The sequence below is a fragment of the Arachis ipaensis genome, chromosome B4 (genome assembly GCF_059453495.1).
Source record: "Arachis ipaensis isolate K30076 ecotype BB chromosome B4, ASM5945349v1, whole genome shotgun sequence".
Taxonomy (NCBI): Eukaryota; Viridiplantae; Streptophyta; class Magnoliopsida; order Fabales; family Fabaceae; genus Arachis; species Arachis ipaensis.
In genome coordinates, this window is record NC_142439.1 from 110890373 (window position 1) to 110915621 (window position 25249).

Below are 25249 nucleotides of genomic sequence, written 5' to 3' on the forward strand. Positions count from 1 at the left end.
AATCAAAAAATAAATTAAAAAGTTAAAAACTTAACAATACATCCACCAATAAAAGAAAATAACAAAAAAAAGTAAAGTGACAAATAATTCTTTAAGGATTTACACTTCAGATTAATCTTTAAAAGAAAAAAATACCAATAAAATTCTCCATAATAACAAACGTGGATAAATTGGTTTAAATTAAAACTTTCTATTCTAATCATAAAGACTAATTTAAAGATAGTGTGTCCACATTTGTTATTTTAAAAAATTTTATTAGTATTTTTTTCAAGGACTAATCTGTTTGAAGTGTATATCTTCAGGAGTTTATTTGTCACTTTATTAAAAAAAAAACTTGTAAAGAGAGTTTTCGTGAATCCTTTAGAGGTACAGAAAGAGACAAATAGGTCTAAAAACAAAAAGAAAAAAAAATGGCTAAAGACTAATTATTTAGCTATTCACAGCTTAAAATAATCATTAGACATCCCATGACTATAAAAACTTATCCAACGTCATTTTCAAAGGAAATTGCACATCACTAAATAAACAAATATTCATCCATAATTACTATGATAAGCTTGATCATTGTCTGTTTTATTGGAAGATTGGAAGTTCATTCAGCTGCTTTTGGCTATAATTTATATTAACTTGGAGTTGGAGCTGGCTATTTGAAGTCTCTGCAATCTCTTTTGCCATCTTTAAGAAATAACTATGCCTGCAAAGTTGGAAAATTAGAATGTCATACCTATAAAAGTTTGAAAATTAATGGGTCAAAAAGGAAGGCCTAATTATCCTGTAAGTCAATACAATGTAACTCATTTCATCCTTATAATTTAAAACTTTTTAATCAAATCCTTGTATTGCATAAAATTTTTTAATCAAGTCTTTGAAACTACCTAATATTACAAAATGTTTTTAACTTTTGTATAATTCAATGTGTTCCTAGTTAACTTTGTAAGGTTGAACGTAGCAGTTTATTCAATTTAACCGAAATTTTTGTAACAATATTGTTCTAGGGATTTTGTTAATAAAAAATTTCAACATAGGGACTTGACTAAAAAAAATTCTATACTCTAGAGGCATGATTAAATATTTAAGCTAAATTATAAGGACCTACAAATTAATTTCTTTTTTTAAAAAAAGAACATATATGTATCTACCAGCGAGTATCTGCTGTCAATTCAGGATGGAAAGCAGTGGCTAGTATGTTCCGTTGTCTGACAGCAACTATAACTTTACTTTGTTCAACATTCTCCTGTCACAAGCACAAAGAAATTGGGAAACAATCTTAAAAGCAAGGCATTATTTTGCAAAATTGTTTGAATGCAATAGTAATAAGCAAGGAGTGTTGTTATCAAAATAGGTAGGCGAATTAGACTACGAATAAGAAGACGGAATATTTTTCTTAAGGTAAGAAGAAGAATCAATATTGTGAAGATGAATTTGGAACATCATTCTATCTTAAAACAGTTCAGAATATCGACACCTGAAAGATTTTAATTCCGACGAAATAGCCCTAGAAAGAAAACAAAGGCATAATATACTAAAGAGACTAATGACATGAAGTTTAAGTCATAACATGGTTACTATCTAGAGATATAATTTAAAACTTCAATAGAACTAATTAGGAGGAGAATCAATAATACAAAAGATTTCATCCTTGGTTTTTACATTCCTAACATAGGAACTTGAAAGCTTTGCCTGGATGAATCTGTAAATGACGAACCTTTTGCTCTTCACCAGAGGAATAGGGACTTGTTGATATGTTAGAAGGGACAGGATAATCAGCCAGAACTTGAACTTCTGGCCCAGCTTCAAGGATTGCTGGAGCACGAATGAAAACTCCACGAAATGTTTCAGGACCGCCTTCTTTTGATGCAACCTCTGGTGCTAAAACCTCAGCTTCAAAGCTTTGAATCTGAATCATTATGCCATGGTTAAAAGTGACCAAGAAGATGAAGTGTAAAGTTTGTATATCCAGCTCAGTTCTCTGAATTTTTAGGAAAAATAATTCTGTATCACATAGTATTTGCCAATAGTCAATACTAACACAAAGATCCCATGAAAGCTACTTGTTATTAATTATAATTGAAAAGAAATGCACTCCCAATTCTAGAACATGAGAGATTTTCTTACATAAAGTCTACTCTGAATAGCTAAATTGAAAGTAAAAAACCTCAATCAATAATGGAGTACAGAGAATGCCTGAACACAAGAGGGAAGGAGATAGTTCTGAAAGCCTCCAAAATATGTAAGTTGATAAATATTGCTTATAGCCATTAATTTTACTTATAAGTTGCCATCACAGAAACTGAAAAGTTTGCCCATTAATATCAGGCCATTCAGCAGGGAAAAAAAAAATTAAGAACAATTTTTCATGTCCAACGTTTCCAGATAAAGATGTAGTAAACATTGGCTTTCATTCAAGTCTATCTAGTTGCCAATGGCTTTGTAAATTACCTGGCTGCCAAAGAAATTTCTATGGACAGTACAATCAAGTCCACCAACCAGTTGTTGTCCACCAGTCTTCTGTCCTGAAATAATGTTTACATTTAAGAGTTTTAGTACTCATTTTCAGATGGTTTAAGTTGAATGCAAACTACAACCACAACAACAACAACTAAGCATTGTCTCACTGTGTGATCGATTACATGAATAAAACAATGTCAAAATGTCTTACCATAAATAATATATGTATTTAAACCAGTTATACTTAAATCTCTTTTCACAAAGTCCTCTAAAGTTTTCTTAAGTCCTCTACCTCCAGCTACAGGACTACCCTCTATGTGGTTCACACTCATACCCTAGGACTAAAAAACAATAAACTATCCAAAATTTCTACAGCAGGGAAAGAAAAAGAGAGAAAGAACCAACCTGTAGCTTTATCAGCCAAGAATATGAGCCCTGCACAGGTTCCCCAAACAGGCCTTCCCATTTTCACAAACTCTCGAAGTGAAGGAAACTGACATAAAAACATTCCAAGTTCAACGTCAATTATCTAACATGGTTCTCACTCCTCTGTGCGGAAGCACAAATTAGTTACACGAATTCAAAATCAAGAAATACCCGAATATAGCAACGCCATATGTCCTGTCATAATTCATATATGTGCTTAGCCCATTTCTAGTTAAATCAATAATGTCTTCCAAGGTTCTCTTGTGTCGCTCTCTACTTCTAGCAACAAGAATATCCTTCATTTGATCCACTCCCCTAATTGGAGCCTCTACATAACATAGATCATTTATATCACCTAAGCCAGAATTCTTTTACTTCTCAATAAAATTCCCGATGCTGGACAAAGCCAACACCAAACATTACAAAAATCACTTTCCGTTGCATTCTTTTCCTCTTGTTAATCAAATCAGAAACCATTTTCTCTCCCCAAGACACCTCAAACTAAAGTTAAATCATTTAATAGCAAGAATCCAATGAAACCAACAATCAATACAAGGCCAACAAGCACAAAGTTTATGTAAATTTATGTCAGTATGGCACAGAAAACACATAAATTCCAAATGGGATAACAAGAAACCGTTGCAAAGCATTAAAAATACAAACACAAAGCATGCAAGATACATACCAGGTTATGGTACTCAGCAAGCTTGGCCATGGTGGTGCTTTCTCCACCAGGTATGATGAGGGAAGTAACATTTTGAAGCTGCTCTGGCTTCCTAATCTCCACACCTTTCACCCCTAACCTCCTAAGAACTGCCACACACCAACAACAAGCACAATTAACAACGTCACAAAATTGCACATATTGCAAATGCTGTTTTTTTTTTTTTTTTTTTTTTTTTTTTGCTATTTTCATTCGGAAACACCCTTATTTGAAAGTATGTTAAGATTCTAACGAACTAGGAAGTATATATTTGGTTATTTTGAATGAGGAGAGCGAGTGAACGTGAGGGAAAAATAAAAAGCGAGGGAAAATGAGAAGTTGCCTGCTATGTGTTCGTTGAAAGATCCCTGTAAAGCTAAGACCCCAACGAGGGTCATGTTGCTCGTGTAGTAGAGCGAGAGAGAGAGAGTGTGTGTGTGTGTGTGTGAAGCTAAGTGAATGAATGAATCAATGAGACGTAGTGAATTTGGGTTTCTCTCCTTTTCTTTTCCTTTTAAATGCTATAAGAATAATAAGATTGTGGCTGCTACCACCTCCTTTGACTATATGTGATGAGGCTTAAGGTTCGACTTGGTTTCTGATCAAAGTACGAGAAAATAAATTTAAGGTTCGTCTTTGTGTTTGGGTGTAATTATATTTTAATTTTTTAAAGTTTAAAGTATTTTATTTAAATTTAAAAAAATTTTATTTAATTTTATTGTAGCTACATTATTGTGAGGTCAAAATTAAATAATTAATAAAATATTTTAAATAACAATAGTATAAAAATAAAATGGATAATATTAAGAGTATAAGTTTTAAAGGTACAAAATTAAATATAGATGTATTAATATGTTTATTTATTATTTTTTATACAATTTAAATAAAATACTTTTTATAGAACTAAGAAAAATAATAAATAAATATATTGATGCATTCACGGTTGATTTTGTGCATTTAGATTTTGTATTTGTTTTTCAGATTATCGATCTCATTTTTGTACTGTTATTATGTATGACATTCTGTTAATTATTTAACTTTGATCTCATAGTGAGACTACATTTTTTTTTTGTGACTGAAATAAACTAAACAAAGAAAAACAAAATAAACAAAATAAGGAACTGCTTAAATAGAGGGACAGTCCCGTTTAAGACTACTCTTAAATTCCTCCCAAGGTGAAAGAAGCTCTACATGTGAAAGTTGTAACTTCATCGCCATCTTTGCCATAGTATCTGCCACCGTGTTTGCATCTCTCATAATCAAACGAAAGTCAACATGCCAATTCCAATGCATGATATCTCTTATTTTGAGCACCAATGGATCAATAAGCCCAAAACCATCTTGAGTAACAAGATTAAATGCTTCCACACAATCTGTCTCACAAATAACATCTCGTTGACCCACATCCCAAACTAAGAGATATCCTCTCCAAATGGCAAACAATTCTCCTTGAAAAATACTATTACTCTCAATCATTCCTAAACACCCCCTTTGCCAACTCCCATTACAATCTCTAATAACACAAGCAAAAGCAACACTATCACCCGAACCAAAATAACTAGCATCACAATTAATCTTAAAAGTACCAATGGATGGGGGATTCCAAAAACCATTTAGAGTGGAGGGAAGGGACATACGTTGTAATTCAAAAATATTCCTAAACTCCTTTTCTGAAGATAATGCCAGACAAATCACTTTTTTCGGAGGCCAAGTTTCATGAGGATTAAAGATGTCGTTATTCTTTACTCGTCATATCCACCAAAGTCCCGAAAAGAACTTGAACGGATGCTCTCTGCTATGATACAAGAACCAGTTCTTCAAATCCAAAGGATGACAAGAAATATCTAACCTATGCCAGACAAGCTGAGCTTTTGGACAATCCCGAATACAATGTAAAACCGATTCCTGGCTAGAAAGACATCTTGGACACCTATCTGATGACGACATCCCTCTTCTAAAGCAAAAACTTGCAGTAGGAAGAGCCTCCTTAAGACACAACCAAGCCAAAAATTTATGCTTTTCTGGAACAAGCTGACGCCAAAGCCAAAGCCAATTCTCCCGCTCCTCCCAACCAAATAGCTGCTTACACAACCACAAGTAACCATTGCGTGAGTCATAGACTTTGCAGCAGACCCACACCAATACCAACCCACTTCCGGACCTGCTTGTTCATCTGGATTGTAAGAGAGAATATTACCTTTTAGATTTTGAGATAAAGGAGAATAAAGAGTATCCAAATGCCACCTACCAACCGACCAAATATCCTGTATCCGGAGATTCGAATAAGAAATGTGAACATAATCCATCTCATTAGATAACCGTCTTTCTCTCCTCCAGCTAGAAAACCAAAAATTTTGGTTCAAATCTCCAATACACCAAGCAAACTCATCCTTCAACACTTCCCAAGCCTTGCAAAGACACCTCCAAATGGGAGAGTCCTTGTTCTTAGGATAACTAAAACAGTCATATAGAGATGATCGGTATTTGGCATCCAACAATTGGACCCATAGCTTGTTTGGCTGCTGGAAAAAAGTCCAAACTAGCTTCCCAAGAAGAGCAATATTTACACAATAAGGATATCTAACCCCCAAACCTCCATATTTTTTTGGAGTAACTAGTACCTTCCAACTAATAAGATTCAATCCTCTTCCATCAACTTGTCCTTTCCAAAGAAAATTTCTCATCATAGACTCCAATTTACTAATGATTTCTTTGGGAAAAATAGAGACATGCATCTGGTACGTGGAAATAGCGGATGCAACAGAATTAACCAAACATAGTCTACCAGCCCGATTGAGTAAATTCCCTTTCCAGCTTGCTAGCCTACTCCGAATCTTATCCAGGACACCGTTGAAAGCTGAACGAGTCACCCTAGAATGGCTAAGGGTAACTCCAAGATACCTGCCCAAGTCCTGGACAAATCTGATAGAGGATACCCCAGTGAAAACCTCTTTCCTTGTTGTAGAGATATTCTTGGAGCAAAGCGCTTTAGACTTCTCCACATTAATCTTCATCCCAGATGCTTTGTAAAAAGTCTCTAAAACCAACATCATATTTTGCACTTGTCTCTTTGTAGCTTTACAGAATAGAAGCAAGTCATCCGTAAACATTAAGTGGGGTATTCTTGGTCCCCCTCTAGAAATAGCAACCGGCTCCCACAAGCCCAAATCAACCTGATGACTAATAAAGCATGCCAATCGCTCCATACACAGCACAAAAAGATAGGGTGACATAGGGTCTCCTTGTCTAAGACCTCGATTAGGAGTAAAGCCATTCAGACGATTCCAATTCCAAAGAATAGATAAGGAAGAAGCAGTGACACAATTCATAATCAAATTAATTGTAGGAATAGGAAAACCAAAGCTCTTTAGGGTATAAGCTAAAAACCTCCAATTAACTCTGTCATAAGCTTTCTCCAGATCAATCTTAAAGGCCAGTGTGCCTTTCTTTGATTTAGTCTTCTTCATAAAGTGGAGAACTTCTTGAGCAATAATGATGTTGTCAGGAGTTCCTCGTCCCGGAATAAATCCTCCTTGAAGCGGGCCAACAATCTCCGCAAGATGAGGACGAAGCCTATTAACAAGGACCTTCGTGATGATCTTGTAAACTACATTGTAGAGACTAATCGGTCTGAAATCTTTCATAGATACCGGTGATTCAACCTTTGGAATAAGAACCAGTAAAGTCTCCAACATTCTCGGATCAAGAGTAACACCGGAGAATGCCTGCTTAACCATCTTCCAAACATCAAGACCAATGGTCTCCCAATATTCTTTGAAGAAGAAAGTTTGAAACCCATCAGGACCCGGAGCTTTAAAAGAGTTCATGTGAAAAATAGCTGTTCTAACTTCCTCCATAGTAACTGGTGCCGTAAGATTATTGCAAGCTTCCACATTCAAAGAAGGAAGAGGCACATCACCAAGGCAACCCAAATCAACATCATCCAAATGACAGAATAAGCTTTTATAGAAAGACTCTGCTTCTTGACTCAGAACCTCTGGATCAGTTTCCCACACTCCATCCTTGAGAAAAAGTCCATAAATCTTATTATGCTTCCTTCGCGCAAGAGTTTGAATATGAAAGAATCTTGTATTCCTATCCCCGAACCTTACCCACTGCTCTCTGAACTTTTGGAACCAGAGGAGCTCTTCGTGGACTAGAGTATTATTATAATCATCAAGTAACTGTTGTTCTTTCTGACGCAAATAAATACTATCCACCATTTCCAAACGCTTTTGTAAATAATTAATCTGCTGCTCTAATTCACATTTCTTAACAAAAATGTTACCAAATACTTTCGAGTTAAACTCTAGTGAATTCTTCTGTACTTCCGAAAGCTTGCCATGAATCCCTCTATTACCAGACCACCATGACTGATTCACAATATCCTTATACCCAGGATGAGTAGCCCAAGCAACAACAAATCGAAAAGGTCGATTCCCTTTAGGCTGAGGACGACCTTTACAACGCACCAGAATAGGGCAATGATCAGACTGAAGCCTATTTAAAACTTCTGCATAAGCCTCTGGAAAGATAGATAACCAACTACTATTTATACAGACTCGATCAAGCTTTTTTGCCACGTCAACATAATTTTTTACCCTTCTGTACCAAGAAAACCGCCTCCCAATAGTCTTCAGATCAAACAAACCACTATCCCCTAATGAAGTAGCAAACATGTCTGCTCTTTGATGAGAAAATTGACAGCCCTTAGATTCATGAGAAAATTTGACTTCGTTAAAATCACCAAGAACAATCCAAGGTCCTTAAAAAACCATGGATTGTGCAACAAATCCCAAAGGAGAACCCTTTTATTAAATTGAGGACTACCATAAATACCACTATACCTCCAAATTAAATTATCAAATTGAACCTCAACAGTAACACCCTGACCAAAAGTATCAATGAACTTACAACAAACACCCTTCATAGAGGATAGAAACCAAATACCTCCCTTATGCCCCTCTGCTTCTACTATACCAACAGAGTGATACCCCAACCTTTTTCAAAATAATTTTAAATGCTGAAAAGGGGAGTGAGTTTCAACTACAATAAAGAAAATAGGTCTAAATTTTCTAACAAGTTCCTTACAATGCACCCAGGCTAACTTATTAGAAGCACCCCTAATATTCCAAACAATCATATTTAAACTATCCATAAATAATAGGGATAGAATAAATAAGAACATAAACTCTAAACAGAATTACCAACCTCAATAGGTGGTTTGTCCTGCGGTACTGGCACACTCTGATCCTCAATAATTGCCACCTTCGGACCCCCTAACACTGCACCTGCCATACTTCCATCTACTAAGGTTTTCTCCGTTGTACCATCATTTTTATCAACTGGCAAGTTCTGCAGGGAGGAAGGCCGAGGACGCTTTCGTAGAGAAATTCCACGACGTGCAGGAGTTCTGCGCGATGGAGATGGCGCAATTTCATGTTTTTCTCGCTTCCCCATCCTAATGCCAATTGATTTGCCTCCATCACCATGCGAATTGGGCTTTGGAACCCTTCTCGAACCATACTTGTGCTGCTTTCCATCTTGGTCCTTCAAACCTGATGACTGGCCCATTGTGAATTTTTCCTTACGCAGCACTTGTTGCCAGCCCTCTCCATCATCCATGCATGCCTCATTAACATGACCATCAGGCACGTAAGGAGCCAATGATTCCGTAACCACATCTTTCCCTTTAACAACTCCTAATTTCTCACCCAAATTACGAGAATTCTCACCCAAATCACGAGCTTCTGATTCAGCCTCTTTATGAAGCTCATGATTGTTGTGTGGCACTAGTGTCGAAGCTTCATTATTTTTTCCATCACCAAAGAAATTTCTGTTTCCTTCCAAGGACTCCTTCTCCATGCACAACGATTTATCATGCCCATACCGTACACAAGTAGCACAAATCAACTGTAAACTCTCGTACTCCACTTCATGGGTCACACCCTCCACTATAATATATTTGATTACAGGCAACCCAAGATTAATTTGAACACAAGTTCGGGCATATTTTTCTCTTTCTGCAAGTTTAGTGGCCAAATCTAATTTCACCGGAACCCCTATTACAGAAGCAATTCGCAACATTGCTTGTTCCTGGTAGCACCAAATTGGAAGTCCCGAGACTCGAATCTATACCAGTGTTGATCCAAAGGATTTTTCGCATGGCCTAAAATCCACATCCCATGGCTTTACTGCAACATAGTGACCGTCTATCAACCACGGGCCACCAAGAATGACTTTCTCACGATCTGCAGCAACATCAAAGTTAACCAAAAAATATCCAAACCCCACATCCAACAAATCAACCCTCCTTTGATGCGCCATACTATCCGAAGTTTATGCATGAGAGCTGTGTAGCCATAATGCTTATCCAGCACCTTGATCACGATGGCTTCCTTATAAGGTTCAGCTAGATAGCTCTTTGCCTCCTTGGTAAAACTGACACTTGGTGGGCGAGAATCACCCTGCTTACCTATCACCGTCGCGATACCATCCCCAGATAAAGACCCTACTAATGCAAAGGCCTTAGACTTTTCTGCACCAATGACTTTATCTCTAAAAGAGACCTTGGATGGCTTTTCTAACCCCTCTCGAGAAGAACCCTCCTTAACACTGGATACACACCCACCTACACTCTCCCCCTTATCTCTTCCGATGGCATGGCCATCTTCCTCACCATATTTCACCCTCAACCGCTCGCCCCCGCTCTCTCCTTCTCTCATTCTCCTTGAGTACGGAGTACGTACTCTTTCTCTGCTAGGGTTTTTTTCAATCAGTGTTACAAAATACTCTTTTGTATAGTGAGACTACATTAAAACTAAAAGAAATTTTTTATTCAAATAGGACACTTTAAATATTAAAAACTAAAACAGAATTACGCCCAAACATAGAGGATCAATTTAGTACTTTACCCTAAATTTAATTTACTTATAATGCATTTTAATCTTGGGCTATTTTCAGTTTTTTTTTTTAGATTTTTGTAAAGAAAAAATAGAATAATAAAAATACACAATAGAATTTTATTTTTTATTAATTTTTATATAAAATTTTAAAAATAAAAATACTAAAAAATAAAAACAACAAATTAAATGCAATCTTTAATTTAATTTATCCTTAACAAATTTTACATAATGACAAAAAATTAAGCAAAAAAAAGTTAAATAGATTGATATTTTTGAAAGAGAAAATTGATTTATGTAGGTGATGTTTCGAAAAATTTTAATCCATATGCAGGAGCGTATTTAAAGGCGGCATACAATGGGCTCGATTACCTAAAAAATTTAAATCTTCCATTATATTATAACTAAATTTAAACGAGTGTGTTGTGTGAGAATAAAAGAGATATATATTTTATAAAAAATATAAATTAATTTAAAATTTAATAATTATAAAAAATAAAAATAAAGTAAACACTAAATTATTTTTTGAAAGATTTTGGCGCTGACAAAATAATATCCAATTTTTGTTATTAATAAAATAATCCTTAAAAGAACTTAAAATTTGACAAACATACTACTGAATTGACTATTGTATTTTGCTGAGATGGCAACCTTATTAATGTATATACCTAGTTAGATTGATTAAACAACCCAATCCAACCTGAAAAATCAAAACACCAAAGTTCTCCATTTCTGGATTCTTAATCCCCTCCCCATTGCATTCTATGAGTTGTCTCAAACTTGGAAAAAAAACCACCTAAACCCTAATCCAGCGAATGATCCCCCAATGCACATGAGTTGTCCCAAATTTTCATATTTATTTTATAATTCAAAAAGATTAATAACAATAAAGCTCACCTAAAAGAGAAAGTAAATAAATTCATATATAATAATAAAATAATAAATAAATAAAGCTTAACACAGAGACCACAAAAGCAAGACGTAGAGTCAAACAAGGCTAGAAGAAGAGCATCAGAAACAGAGGAGGTATGAAGGGACGGATCCAGAAATTTCAATATGGAGGGCCAAATTTTAGATATTTTTTTTCATTTCATAAAAATAATTAACATATAGTTATTAGAGCTAATTTTTTAAAAGATTTATAAATATATATATATATATAATTTTTTTTTACAATATTATTTTTAATATGATAATTACATAAAAAATATAACAATATCAATAATACATTATAAAATTATAAAATACTAATAATTTATAGCGTGTTTAGTTAAAAATTATCACATATCTTATTAATTAAAATTAATTCTTTTAAAATTTTTAAAAAATTTGAAAAAAATTATAAATTATTAATTATTTGAAAGACACAGTACCTTTATAGAATACATATAAAGATTATTATATAAAAACTAATTTAAAAGGTACAAAGATTTGAGAGTAGGGTATGATATTAAATTAGCTAAGTAAAAAATATTAGTGAATTAAACAATTAAGACATAAATTCATCACATAGTAAAAAATAATACATATAAAACTATTAAATTTTATAATATTTTTTTATTTTTTAAACACATATCTCATATATAAATATAGTTTCTTAAAATTTTGGGAGGGGGGCCGAGGCCACTACTCACCCCCTTAGGTCCGTCCCTGGAGGTATGGCATGCAGAAACAGAGGTGAAAGTAGAGAAGGCGAGCCACAGCAAAACTAAGATGACAGCTTCAACACAAACAGAGTAGGTGGGGAAACAAGCAGCTACTGGTGGTGGGGAAATGAGGCACAGCTACCGGCGAGAGGCACAGAGACAAGGCCAATGAGTGAGATGCCGCTGCTGTATGTGTCTGTTCTTACGCTTAGTCGTAGGGAGAGAAGCAAGCCACCACAAAGCACATACCAACGAGGTGATGTTGAGGAGACAATAGTAAAGGTATAGGAATGCGGAGAGTAGGTTTAGGCGAGGGGACAACGGTGAAGACGCAGACCGCATTGAGCTCCATTTCAAAGTGAGAGAGTGCATTGAAAAAGGGGGAGAATAGGGTTCTAAAAAGGAGGGATTGGTGTTTTGATTTTCCAATATCATCTTCTCCGACTACTCCGATTTCGATAGAGGCTTCTACAAGGTATATTCTGGAGTAGGCGAAGGTGGATAAGGGCGAGGACGGGGAGAATGATTTGTGGCTTGAGGAGGCAGAGGAGGGGGGAAGAAGGGTGGTGAGAAGGAGTTTTATTGTGTATTGTGTTGGAAGAAGTTTAAGAGTGAGAAATGGTGGAAAAACCATGAGCAGTTCAAAAAGCATAAAGAAAAGGTTGCTGAGTTTAGGGATTCAATTGAGGATGTATCAATGATTATTATCAAAGAACATGTTGAGTGGGGTTTTGGGAACGGGGAGATTAGGGTTCCAAAAAGAGGGAGATTAGGAATTTTAGTATATTAATGAACAAGGCTGCCATCTCAGCAAAATACGGTAGCCAACTCAGCAGTATTCTCGTCAGAGATATACTCCGACGAGTTCAGAAAAACGCTTGTCAAATTTTAAGTTCTTTTAAAGACTATTTTGTTACTAACAAAAGTCAAATACCATTTTGTCAGTGCTAGAATCTCTTGGGTACAAATTTGATATTTACCTCATAAAAAATTCATATATAAATTGGACTTTTAGTAAAATTATGAAAATACTCAATTCAAATTATTTATTTGATTTTATATTATTATCTTTATTTTTGTTCTTTTACGTAGTCACTTTTGTTTATTTTTTTAGATTATATTTAAATATTATAGTACAAATATGAAACTATTAGTTGAAATACAATTTTAAATATATAACATTTTAATAGTTGAAATTAATATTTAATTTTTAATTTTATTTTTTATGACTTACAATAATACTATGTATTTTCAATAATATTACAACTAAATGATATTAAAAAATGTAAATGGTTGAAAGGAAAATAGAAGTGATATATGGGTGATTATTAGGATTAATATTGGATCTATAGCTCACTCAGAGAATTATGTTATAAATAGGAATAAGATGTAATAGTGTAGATATGCATGATGTAATTGGAAACTCTAATTTCCCTCTTGGTCCTAATTCTATGAGTTCTATTTTAGTCTCTATGTTTTCTATCTAATTCTCTCTATCTCTTGATACAATATCGTATCAAATGGTACTTTCATTCAATACCATGCGGGCAGCGATCACCGCTTCCCATGGTGGTTCAGATTAAAGTCACCTTTCTTGGCATGATGCTCTTCCAAGTTTGATGGTACAAATGGCTATTGGTGGATTATTTGTGCTTGGAATCTGTGGAATTCCAAAGGAGCTTCAGAGGCTAAACATTTTTAGGAGGTCGCCAAGGGACTGATCGACCGCGATCTGAAGTGGTTCCGGCTTTAGCGGCAGTGCAATCCAATGGCAGATTGGTTGACCTTTGAGCTAACATTCTTACATTGTTATACCAGCTGGATTTTCAACCAGTATTATCAACTATTGCAGCAAAGAACATTTCTGATAAAAAAAATTGATTTAGAAGAACCGAAGTCTAAATTCAGATATCAATCACACAGCAATTTAGCAATAGCACGACATAGATTTAAAGTTTCAATTTCAGATTTTTCAACCACAACAGATCCAACACTTCTAGCTAGAAGCAAATGATTATAATAAAATTCCAAAAAATATGAACAAGAACAATGAGGAAGTTACAAATGGACCTGGTAGTAGCGATACTGTGTGAACTGAAGGAGATCGAAAGTTGGTTCGAATCTGTGATGGCACGCAGAAGAGATTTGAGGATAGATCGCGATGTAGGAGGGGAGGATGAATGGTGATTTCTACCATGGAAGGTGCCGAACCCATGGACAACCATCACATATGATGATGCGAAGCAGCACCACAGAGTTGCAATCGACACTAAGGACGATGCCACATGACCGGGAGGGATGAGAATTGTAAAACCCTGAAAATTAGTAAATACTTAACTAATAAATTAATTATTATTTAAAAAAATTAGAAGATTAAATTATAGTTTATAATGGAAGAAATAATTAAAATATGAATTTTGACACTAATTTTAAAAGTTTTGGCCCAAAATTAGGCTAATGAGCCGAACCGAGCCCAAATAGGTCCAAGCCCAACCAATAAAAATACACTCCACACTTAGTGAAGCCCTCATAAGCAAACACATCAAGAAAGAGGAGGGAGACACAATGAGAGTGAAGAAGAAAAAAACCCTTGGCTCCAAATTTTTATTTCATCATAACTTTCAATCCGGAACTCCGATTGCCGCACTGTTTGCAGCCTCATGTCCACCACATCGAGCTCTACAAATCCCAGTCATCAATTTGGTAATGAAGTTACATTTTTATTTTTGATTCTCTCTTTCCCAATTTTGAAAATCCAATCTGTTGGGTGTTGAGATTTTTAGTTATTTTGATATTTTAGGGTCAAATTAGCTTGAGGAATTAGCGGGCTTTTATTCGAATAAGGCACGTATAAGGTAAAATTTCTCTAACCCTAGTAAATTCCTTGATTAATTGTGGTTGAGGATTAAGTTTTTGTATATGAATGTGGTAATATGTATTAGGTAGTGTATATGTGAATTTGGAACATATTTAAGTAGATTGGAAGCTTGATTGAGCTTTGGGTGATGAATATTCGGTGGTGGAGGCTTGTAATTTTGCCAATTTGAGGTGTCTTTGGCGTAGGAAGAAATTGGCCAAGGTATAGTTTTGGTTTCTCATATGTAATATGTAATGTCTTGTGAAAACTTAGGCTAGACGACTTAGGATAGGTTGAATTATATGTTGGGTGCATATTTAGTGGTTTTAATGGTTTTAGTTAATGTAATATATGTTGATTGGATGTGGATAATTAGTATGTTGGTTAATGATATAAATGTGGTGGATGGTTAATGAGATTATGATTTTAATGAATAATAATGATACTTTGTCGATGGAGTATGAAGTTATATTAAATGTAAATTATTGGAGAGAAATTGATAAAGTTGTGTATTAATGTGTAATGGAATAAATGAGAAGGTTGAGGTAATGGTTTGGTATGTTTTGGTGCTATTTAGAAGTTTGGAGTGTTGCTATTGAGTTAGGAATTGGTAAAGATAGAGGTTTGAGATTTGTTGAGAAAAACTTATTTTTGGCCGAACTTCGGTGAGCCATAATTCGGCTTCCGGACTCCTAAACCTTTTCAAATTTATTTCATATGAAAATTGGGTTTGTGAAGTTTACACCATTTAAAGAATGGACTAAAAATGATTTCTAACGGAAAAGTTATATGCATCGAAAGTTTGGTGTGTAAAGGTGGATTCTACAGAACCCGCGTACGTGATGCGGGCATTCCATTCGAGTTTGAATTTAAGGAGTCCTATACGTGGACACTGATGCGTGAGCATCTTTCCTATCTTTTTCTAGTGAATTTGCATTCAAATTTGTTAAGTTTAATCAAGATTTAAGTATTTTTGAGCCACTATGAATGCTACTTTGAGTCGTGTACAATTTGGTTTGTTTCAGTTAGCATTCAGATGGATTTGACAGGGTTTGTATAGAAGAAAAGAGAGAAAGTGGATGATGTTGACCTCTTTGCACTCCAACGGGTATAACTTGAGCTACAGAGATCCAATTGACGCAGTTTTAGTGGCATTGAAAAGCTAACTTCCATAGCTTTCCAACAATATATAGTAGTATACACTCTTTCTCCTGGAAGCATAGCCTTGGTAGCGCCTAACTTGGGGTAGGGATTCTCCAAGTTAGGTGCTAGATGAAGAAAGCTCCCATACCATGCAGCCTGGGTGGCGCCTAACTTGGCTCAACCCAAGTTAGGCACCAATCATAGAGAATGCAATGGTCCCTATGCCAAAAAGGAGTACTCGAAGATTGCCTCTTTAATTTTGATTAAAACTTTTATTTTATTTGCAAATAGAAAAATATATTATTTAATTTTAGAAAATATATTTTACATTAATTAGGATTAGATATAAAAGGGAAAAGATTTAGCCTTCGGACTCTCTTTTCTTTTACGCACCTCATTCCGTAATTTACAGTTTTTAGAACCCTAGTTTTCTCTCTCAACCATAAGCAACTAAACCTCCACTGTTAAGGTTAGGAGCCCTATTTATTCTTTGAATTGATACTATTACTATTCTATTTTAATTAATGTATTAATTTTAATTTCAAAAATTTGTTTTCATTCTTCATCTTAAGGATTTGGATAGATCGGAAGAATAACCCTTATTCTATTTGAGTTCTTGTAAACCTCGGAAAAGTAATTTACTTGAATAACAGCATGAAAACAATTTCTCCTAAATGACTAATTATCTGGGCTTAACGTGATACATTACATATAATCCTCTTATATTTGGGTAATTAGGGTTTCTGTGGCACATAAACTAGAATTGGACCTAAACCTCTAATTGAAATTAAGTGACCAAGAAATTGGCGGTTAACTAGGTTAGAGGAGACTAAATTACTAAGGAATTAGGGTTTAGTCAAATATAGTTTGCCATGAATTGAATCTTGCATGATTAAAATAGTTGGTGAGAAATAGAAATCTGGAAAATAAACAACTCTAAAACCTTAACTGTTTTCTCACATATTCTCTACACCACTTTTACTGCTTGCTTTCTAATTCTCCAATTTTACTGCTTAATGCTATTGAACTCTCAAACACCATTTTTTCTTGTCTAACTAAGTAAATCACTCAATCATTGTTGCTTGATCCAACAATCACCGTGGGATCGATACTCACTCACCTGAGGTAATACTTGGTACAACCCAGTGCACTTACCGGTTAGTTTGTAGACTTTGAATTTTGCACCAAATTTTTGGCGCCATTGTCGAGGATTGACTATGATTGACAACTACGTACTAGTTGTTTGATTGCTTAGATTAGACATTTTAGCTTTAAGTTTATTTAATTTTTTTGCTTTAATTTTCACATTTTGCCTTAATTATTTTCCCTTAATTTTGCCTTAATTATTTTCACTCTAATGTAGAGATTTTCACCTTTTCTTGCTTTCTTTTTGTTTATAAGCAAGAATAGGAACAAGGAACCTCTTATAGATTTTGATCCTAAATCTGAGAGGACCTTGAGACGCCGTTTGTAACAAGCTAGACTCCACAAATCTGGTGAAAGTCTCAGTGATACTTTTGCAAAAGAAGTTGAAGAGTCCACTATGGATGCCAATAATGCTGTCAACGCTAATGTGGTTAATCAGAATGGGAGTGAGCAACCTAGAATGCTTAGTTCATACACTGCTTCCACTCTTAAATTTTATGGAAAAAGTATTGTGGTGCCTCCTATAGGTACAAACAACTTTGAGCTGAAACCTCAGTTGATCATTCTGGTGCAACAGAATTGTCAGTTTCATGGACTTCAGATGTCTATAAGCTGATGCTGTAAAGACCAATGGAGTGCATCCAGATGTCTATAAGCTGATGCTCTTTCCATTTGTTGTCAAGGATAGAGCAAAGCAGTGACTTGACAATCAGCCTAAGGAGAGCTTGGATACTTGGGATAAAGTGGTCACCAAATTTCTAAACAAGTTCTTTCCTCCTTAGAAGATGACTAAGTTGAGGACAGATGTTTAAACTTTTAGGCAGAGAGATGGTAAACCCCTCTATGAAGCCTGAGAGAGGTACAAGTCAATGATTAGGAGGTGCCTTGCAGATATGTTCTCAGACTGGATTAGGCTATAGATCTTCTATGCTGGGCTTTCAGAGATGTCCAAAATGTCTTTGGATAATTCTGTAGGTGGTTCTCTGTACACAAAGAAGACTCCTGAAGAGGCTAATGATTTAATTGAGATGGTTGCTAACAACCAATACTTATACACTTCTGAGAGGAATCCTGTGAACTCTGGGGCTCCTCAGAAGAAAGGAATCTTGGAAGTAGATACCTTGGATGCTATTCTTGTTCAGAACAAAGCCATGTCTCAACAGGTCAGTATGCTTACGCAGCACTTGAGTAGGATACATGCTTCAGCTGTTAGTACTCAGAATGTCCCTCAAGAGGCTTCATATGACATGAATGGTGGCTTCATTCAAGGTGAGAATTATGAATATGCTCAATTTTCTCTTGAACAGGTCAACTTTATGGAGAATGCTCCTAGAAACTCCAACAATGATCCATATGCCAAGACCTTTAATCAGGGATGGAAAAATCACCCAAACTTTGGGTGGAGAGAGCAACCTCAGAGGCCACAAAACTTTAATAATTCTCAGGACAATTTTATCAGAATAATTTTAATAACCGCCAATTTTAGTCATCTCAACCACAACAACCTCAGCAAGCAACTTCTCAGCCTTAGAAGACCACTATTTAGAATCACTAGTTGCAAGTTTTATGTAGGAGACTAGAGTTTCACTTAGAAACTTGGAAATGCAAGTAGGTCAGTTGAGCAAACAACTACTTGAAAGGCCTCCTAATACCCTTCCTGGTGATACAGTGGTGAATCCAAGAGACGAATGCAAGGCTATTCACTTGAGGAGTGGTAAAGTAACAGGTTCTAAGACCAAGGTTAATGAGGAGCTGGTTGAAAAAGAAGCTCCGGAGGAGAAGAAGGAGGAGGTGGAACACGCCCCTCCCAGGCGTGCGGACAACCCTTTTCCAGTCTCTCTTGACACACATCCGTCATTGCCTAAGGCTCTCGAATACAAGCCTAAAATGTGATACCCTCAGAGGCTCCAAAAGGCCTCCAAAGACAAGCAATTTTCCCGATTTTTAGAGGTCTTCAAGAAGCTTTGAATCAACATTTCTTTTGTAGAGGCCCTTGAGCAAATGCCTCTTTATGCCAAGTTTATGAAAGAATTATTGAGTAATAAGAGGACTTGGAAGAAAAGTGAAACAGTGGTGTTGATAAAGGAATGCAGTGCCATCATTCAGCATAATGATAAACCACTATTTTATAGTTTATATTATGTTTAATTGTGTGGTTTTGTCATGATCCTTACCCACTTATTCATCAATTTAGCATGCATTTAGATTTCCTTCCTAAATTCAGTACATGTTTGAAAATTGCTTCCTAGAGACTTTAATTATTTAATTTTAATTCTCCTTTATTCCATTCGATGCCGTGATCTATGTGTCAAGTGTTTCAGGCTTTATAGGGCATGAATGAGATGGAGATTGGAGAGGAAGCTAGCAAAAAGTGGAAGGAACACAAGAATTTGAGGAGATAACCAGCGAGAAGTGACGCGGTCGCATGGCTCATGCGACCGCGCGAAGGAGCGCAAATCGCAGTGACGCGGCCGCATGGCTTGCGCGGCCGCGCAGATTGGAAAGCGCAAGCGACGCGGTAGCGTGGACGACGCGAACGCGTGGAGAGGAAAAAGCGCAAGCGACGCGTCCGCATGGATGACGCGATCGCGTGACATGTGCGATCTGCATAATCTGCAGAATTCGATGGGGGCGATTTTGGACCTTATTTCGGCCCAGAACAGCAGACTAGAGTTAGAGAATATGCAGAAATAACACACACATTCATTCAGTAGTTTTAGATCTAGTTTTACTCTCTTAGGTTTTTCTCTCTAGTTTTTAGGATTTTAATTTTCAATTGGTCTTAGCATTGGAACATTGAGAAGAGTTATTTCCTCATCAAGACTTCATCATTCTAGTTTGTTTTTTTAACTTGGTTTTATTCTTCCATGTTCTTTGTTTTGTTCAATTTTGTCATTCAGATACTTTTATGATTATTTAATGCAAGGATTATTTCTTTTTAATTCAATTTCAATTCCAATAATCATGTCTTCTTTTAATTCCCTTTCATGCGCTATGGATTCTTTATTTACAATGCGTGAGTAGTTTTCTTACTTGATGGGGAGTTGATTAAAAGGAACTCTTGAGTTGGAAGGATTGAAAGAAAATTTGTAATTGGGTTAAATGTTGGATTGCTATCCTGTCGCCGACGCCAATCCCTTTGAACTAAGTGGGTTGCAACTTGTGAACAGATCTGACATTCCAACTTGTTTGACTTTTCCTTACCTAGTAAAGGATAACCAAACAGAATAACCATTAATTATAAATTAATCTTACAATCACACCATCAATGATAGAGATTCTAACCAATCAATTCCCAGTCAAGGCCTTTATTTATATTCTTTACAATTCCTCAATTTAAATTCCAATCTACTTAGCTCAACTTCTTGGAACATCTGATTAATAAAATAGCATACCTTTCTGCAACTCGTTGGGAGACGACCTGGGACTTAAAACTCCCAGTAATTTTAATTTAAACTCTCTGTGACATATTTCTAAATTGATAGGCAGATTTTTGGTGAGTTAAGAACTATACTTGCAACGTAACCATTTTAATAAATTTTTAATTCACCAGCTTCTGCTTCCCAACAATTTTTGGCGCCGTTGCCGGGGAGTTGCAATAGAGTGCTAATTTTATTAATTAGAATTTATTTATTTGCATTTTATTTAATTTTGCTACTATGAGCTTCATGTTTCTTCCGTCAAATGACACGTTCACTTCCTGATCCGCGCTTGCTAATATTCGATCCTGAAATTGAAAAGACTATTTCACGAATAAGGCGAGAACAGCGTAGGTTAGCCCGCTCTGAGGGCGGATCTGAAAGTGAATCTGAGGAAGAAACCAGCCCCCGTTCTACTGATTCAGTTGTTTTACGTGCAGAAAACATGGCAGCTAGAAGAGTTACCATTCAGGAGGAAGGAGCTCCTGATTTTACAATGCAACCGTGTCAAGCGCATCATCCAGCGGTAGCTACGGATTTTGAAATAAAGACCGTACTGCTAAATTTGATGCCCAAGTTTCATGGCCTACCTGCTCAAGAGCCTATCAATCACTTGAGAGATTTCCAGGCAGCCTGTTCTACTGTCAGGCGTGATGGCACTGATGAAACTTCAATTCTGATGAAAGCTTTTCCGTTCTCTCTTGAGGGAAAAGCAAGAGAGTGGTATTACACTCAACCTCTAGCAAATGTATCCAACTGGGATACACTCAGAAAGGAGTTTCTGGAGAAATTCTTTCCATCTGAAGTTACTGATAAACTGAGGAATGATATCTCTACAATTGTTCAGGATGACAATGAGACTCTCTTCGAATACTGGGAGCGCTTCAATAATCTTCTGGAAGCATGCCCCCACCACATGATTGACAAGATCGTGCTACTCAGCTATATCACACAAGGTATGAGGCCCCAAGATAAGACCACATTAGAAAGTGCCAGCAATGGGTCTATGAAGAAGTACAAGACCACTGATGAAGCTTGGCAATTGATCAGTGATTTAGCTGAATCTACTCGAAACCACAGACAGAAGCAAGGCCATTTCAAAGCCGTTGCAGAAGTATCTTCTGGCATAGAGACTGCTGCTCTAAATCAAAGCATCTGTGAGATGACCAACCTGCTAAAGCAAATGCAGTTGAATCAACAAGCTCAGCAAACTCAACCGCAGCAAAACCAACAACTAGTTCCACAAAGAATTTGTGGAATTTGTGCTGATTACAGCCATTACACTGATGAATGCCCGCAGCTCCAATAAGAAGACAACATGGTGGCATTCACTCACAACTTCTATGACCGCCCCAACCAAGGGTACAATCAAAGTGGAAATAATAACCATGGATGGCAGGACAATTCAAACCAGAATTGGAGGGACAACAATAATAGGGGAGGCAGAGATAATCAGGGAAATCAGATGTGGAATAATAACAACAACAGGCAGCAAAATCAACCTTACTGAACACCTCACCTGAGGCAAAACCAAGGACCACCGAACAATCAGCAGCAAATCTCTCAATTTGCTCATTCTTCGGTATCTTCTAATGAAGATTTATTACAAGCTTTTGAGAAAAGACAACTGGCCATGGAAAGTACCATCATGAACACTATTAATGCCAGTCTGAATGGTCTCACCTCTACTCTGCAAGCTTTTATGACACAGCTTGGTTCAACACAAAATTCCAGTAACTAACCTTCAAGCACCACTGGAATCCCCTCTCAACTATTACCCAACCCAAAGGGGGGCATTAATGCCATCACCCTGAGGTCTGGAACTACACTGCAGGAGAGGAATCAGGAGGAACCAAGCTCACCAGAATACGCCTCAGCTGAAGAGGTGGTGGAAATCAAAGATGTTGAAGAGGAAGAGGATATACAGGACATAGCTGAAGAAGAGATAGCTCAACCACAAGAAGAAGCACCAAAAGGCGCAGGCACCACGGAACCCACTGTTCCCATTCCATTTCCACAGCTTGCAAGGAAGCCCAGGAAGCAGCTGGAACCTGATCCTAAAATGGTAGAAATATTCAAAAAGATTGAGGTAACTGTTCCCCTTTTTGATGTTATTCAGCAGGTACCTAAATATGCAAAGTTTCTAAAAGACTTATGTATCCATAAAGACAAAATTAATGAATTAGAAACTATTCCTTTAGGTAGTTCTATATCTGCTTTAATGGGAGGATTACCTGAAAAATGTAGTGATCCAGGTCCTTGCATAGTTAGTTGTACTATTGGTGGTGTAGTAATTTATGATTGCATGTGTGATTTAGGAGCATGTGTCAGTATAATGCCTTTGTCCATATATGATGTTTTGAGGCTCCCTCCCTTAAAAAGGTCGGCAGCTCGTTTTGTGTTAGCAGATAAAAGCATTATTACAATGGCTGGAGTTGCTGAAGATGTTTTAGTGAACATTAAAGGGCTCACATTTCCCACTGATTTTTATATCTTGGAGATGCCCCATAATGATTCAGATAAGCCATCATCGATCCTACTTAGAAGACCATTCCTGAAGACATCAAAATTCAAATTGGATGCTTTTTCAGGAACATACTCCTTTGAAATAGATGGCCACATAGTGATCTTCAATCTGAATGGAGTCATTGACAACCCCCCAGAAGATCGTTCTATCTTCCAGTGTGATGTCATAGACGAAAGTGTGGCTGAAGTTCAAAAAGAAGAGTTTGAAGAAAGGTACACTGGACAAGGTCCAAGTGTGGGGACCCTCTTAACTGACAATGAAGACACTTCGCCATTTTCACAAGCCCCAGATAATCCAGAGCCTGCCCACGATCAAAAGTTAGATTGAAACCTCTCCCTCCACATCTCAAATATGCTAATCTTGAGGATGAGCAGAAGCTTCCGGTTATTATTGCAAGGGAACTGACTTCTCAACAAGAAGAGCAGTTACTTGATGTACTGAGGAAGCATAAGAAGGCAATTGGGTGGAGTTTGGCAGACATAGTGGGAATTAACCCTCAAGTATGCGAGCACAGAATATTTTTAGAAGAGGGAGCAAGACCTGTCCGTCAACCACAAAGAAGATTGAATCCCACCATCCTGGAAGTTGTCAAAAAGGAAGTAACCAGACTATTGGAAGCAGGTATCATATATCCCATTTCAGACAGTGAATGGGTAAGCCCAGTACAAGTGGTGCCCAAGAAGTCTGGAGTCACTACAGTGAAGAATGAGCATGGAGAGCTCATAGCAACTAGAGTTCAGAATGCTTGGAGAGTCTGCATTAATTACAAGCGTCTCAACCAAGCTACCCGTAAGGATCACTACCCACTTCCATTCATTGATCAAATGCTGGATCGCCTGTCAGGTAAATCACATTATTGCTTTCTAGATAGTTACACAGGTTATTTCCAGATTCATATAGCTCCTGAGGATCAGGAAAAGACTACTTTTACATGTCCTTTTGGGACTTATGCTTATAAGAGAATGCCATTTGGCTTGTGCAATGCACCAGCCACCTTCCAAAGGTGCATGATGAGTCTTTTCTCTGATCTTATTGAGAACTGTATAGAAGTTTTTATGGATGATTTTAGCGTTTATGGTGATTCTTTTAACCTTTGCTTAGATGGATTATCTAGAGTATTAGATAGATGTGTTAATACAAACCTTGTATTGAATTTCGAAAAATGCCACTTTATGGTAAAGCAAGGGATTGTATTAGGACATGTGGTATCTAATAATGGCATTTCTGTAGACCCAGCAAAGGTGAATGTTATTTCTAGTTTACCTTACCCCTCTTCTGTGAGGGAAGTCCGTTCGTTCCTTGGCCATGCAGGTTTCTACAGGAGATTTATTAAGGACTTTAGTAAGGTAGCACTTCCCTTATCCAGATTACTGCAAAAGGATATTGAGTTCGAGTTCAGTGAGGATTGCAAACAAGCGTTTGATAAGCTGAAGACCGCTCTAACTCAGGCTCCAATTGTGAGAGGACCAGACTGGAGCTAGCCATTTGAAATCATGTGCGATACTTCCAACCATGCAGTAGGCGCAGCGCTGGCTCAGCATGAAGGTAAGGATCCTTTTGTTATTGCCTATGCGTCTAAGACTTTAGACACTGCCCAGTCCAATTATACTACTACTGAGAAAGAGCTACTTGCTATTGTTTTTGCTCTGGATAAATTCCGGGCTTATTTACTTGGCACTAGAGTAGTAGTGTATTCGGACCATGCAGCTCTAAAGTATCTATTAGCTAAAAAGAAATCCAAACCAAGACTTATACGTTGGATACTGCTGTTACAAGAATTTGATTTAGAAATAAAGGATAGGAGTGGTAATCAAAATTTAGTAGCAGACCACTTGAGTCGCCTTGAACATATTAAGGATGATTCTACTCCTATAGATGATAATTTTCCTTTTGACAACCTGCAAGCAGTATCTGAGGTAGTCCCTTGGTATGCACCTGTTGCTAATTATTTAGTTAGCCGCACATTTCCTCCACATTTTTCTAAACATCAAAGAGACAAGCTGAAAAGCGAGTCTAAATATTATATATCGGA

General features: G+C 36.5%; 1 protein-coding gene and 1 non-coding gene across 2 annotated transcripts; both read right to left on the reverse strand.

The window, feature by feature from the left end:
- Window positions 1–338: 338 nt before the first annotated feature.
- On the reverse strand, window positions 339–4080 carry LOC107639538 (putative pyridoxal 5'-phosphate synthase subunit PDX2). Its single transcript, XM_016343069.3, has 7 exons — window positions 3921–4080; window positions 3560–3687; window positions 2854–2941; window positions 2440–2513; window positions 1706–1897; window positions 1140–1234; window positions 339–694 (listed from the first exon to the last, which is right to left on the reverse strand). The coding sequence occupies exons 1-7, from the start codon at window positions 3973–3975 to the stop codon at window positions 574–576; spliced, it is 753 nt and encodes a 250-aa protein (XP_016198555.1). The 5' UTR covers window positions 3976–4080; the 3' UTR covers window positions 339–573.
- Window positions 4081–21504: 17424 nt separating this feature from the next.
- On the reverse strand, window positions 21505–21612 carry LOC148568770 (small nucleolar RNA R71). Its single transcript, XR_015882461.1, has one exon. It is a non-coding gene; the product is annotated as a small nucleolar RNA R71 (small nucleolar RNA).
- Between the last annotated feature and the right edge of the window lie 3637 nt (window positions 21613–25249).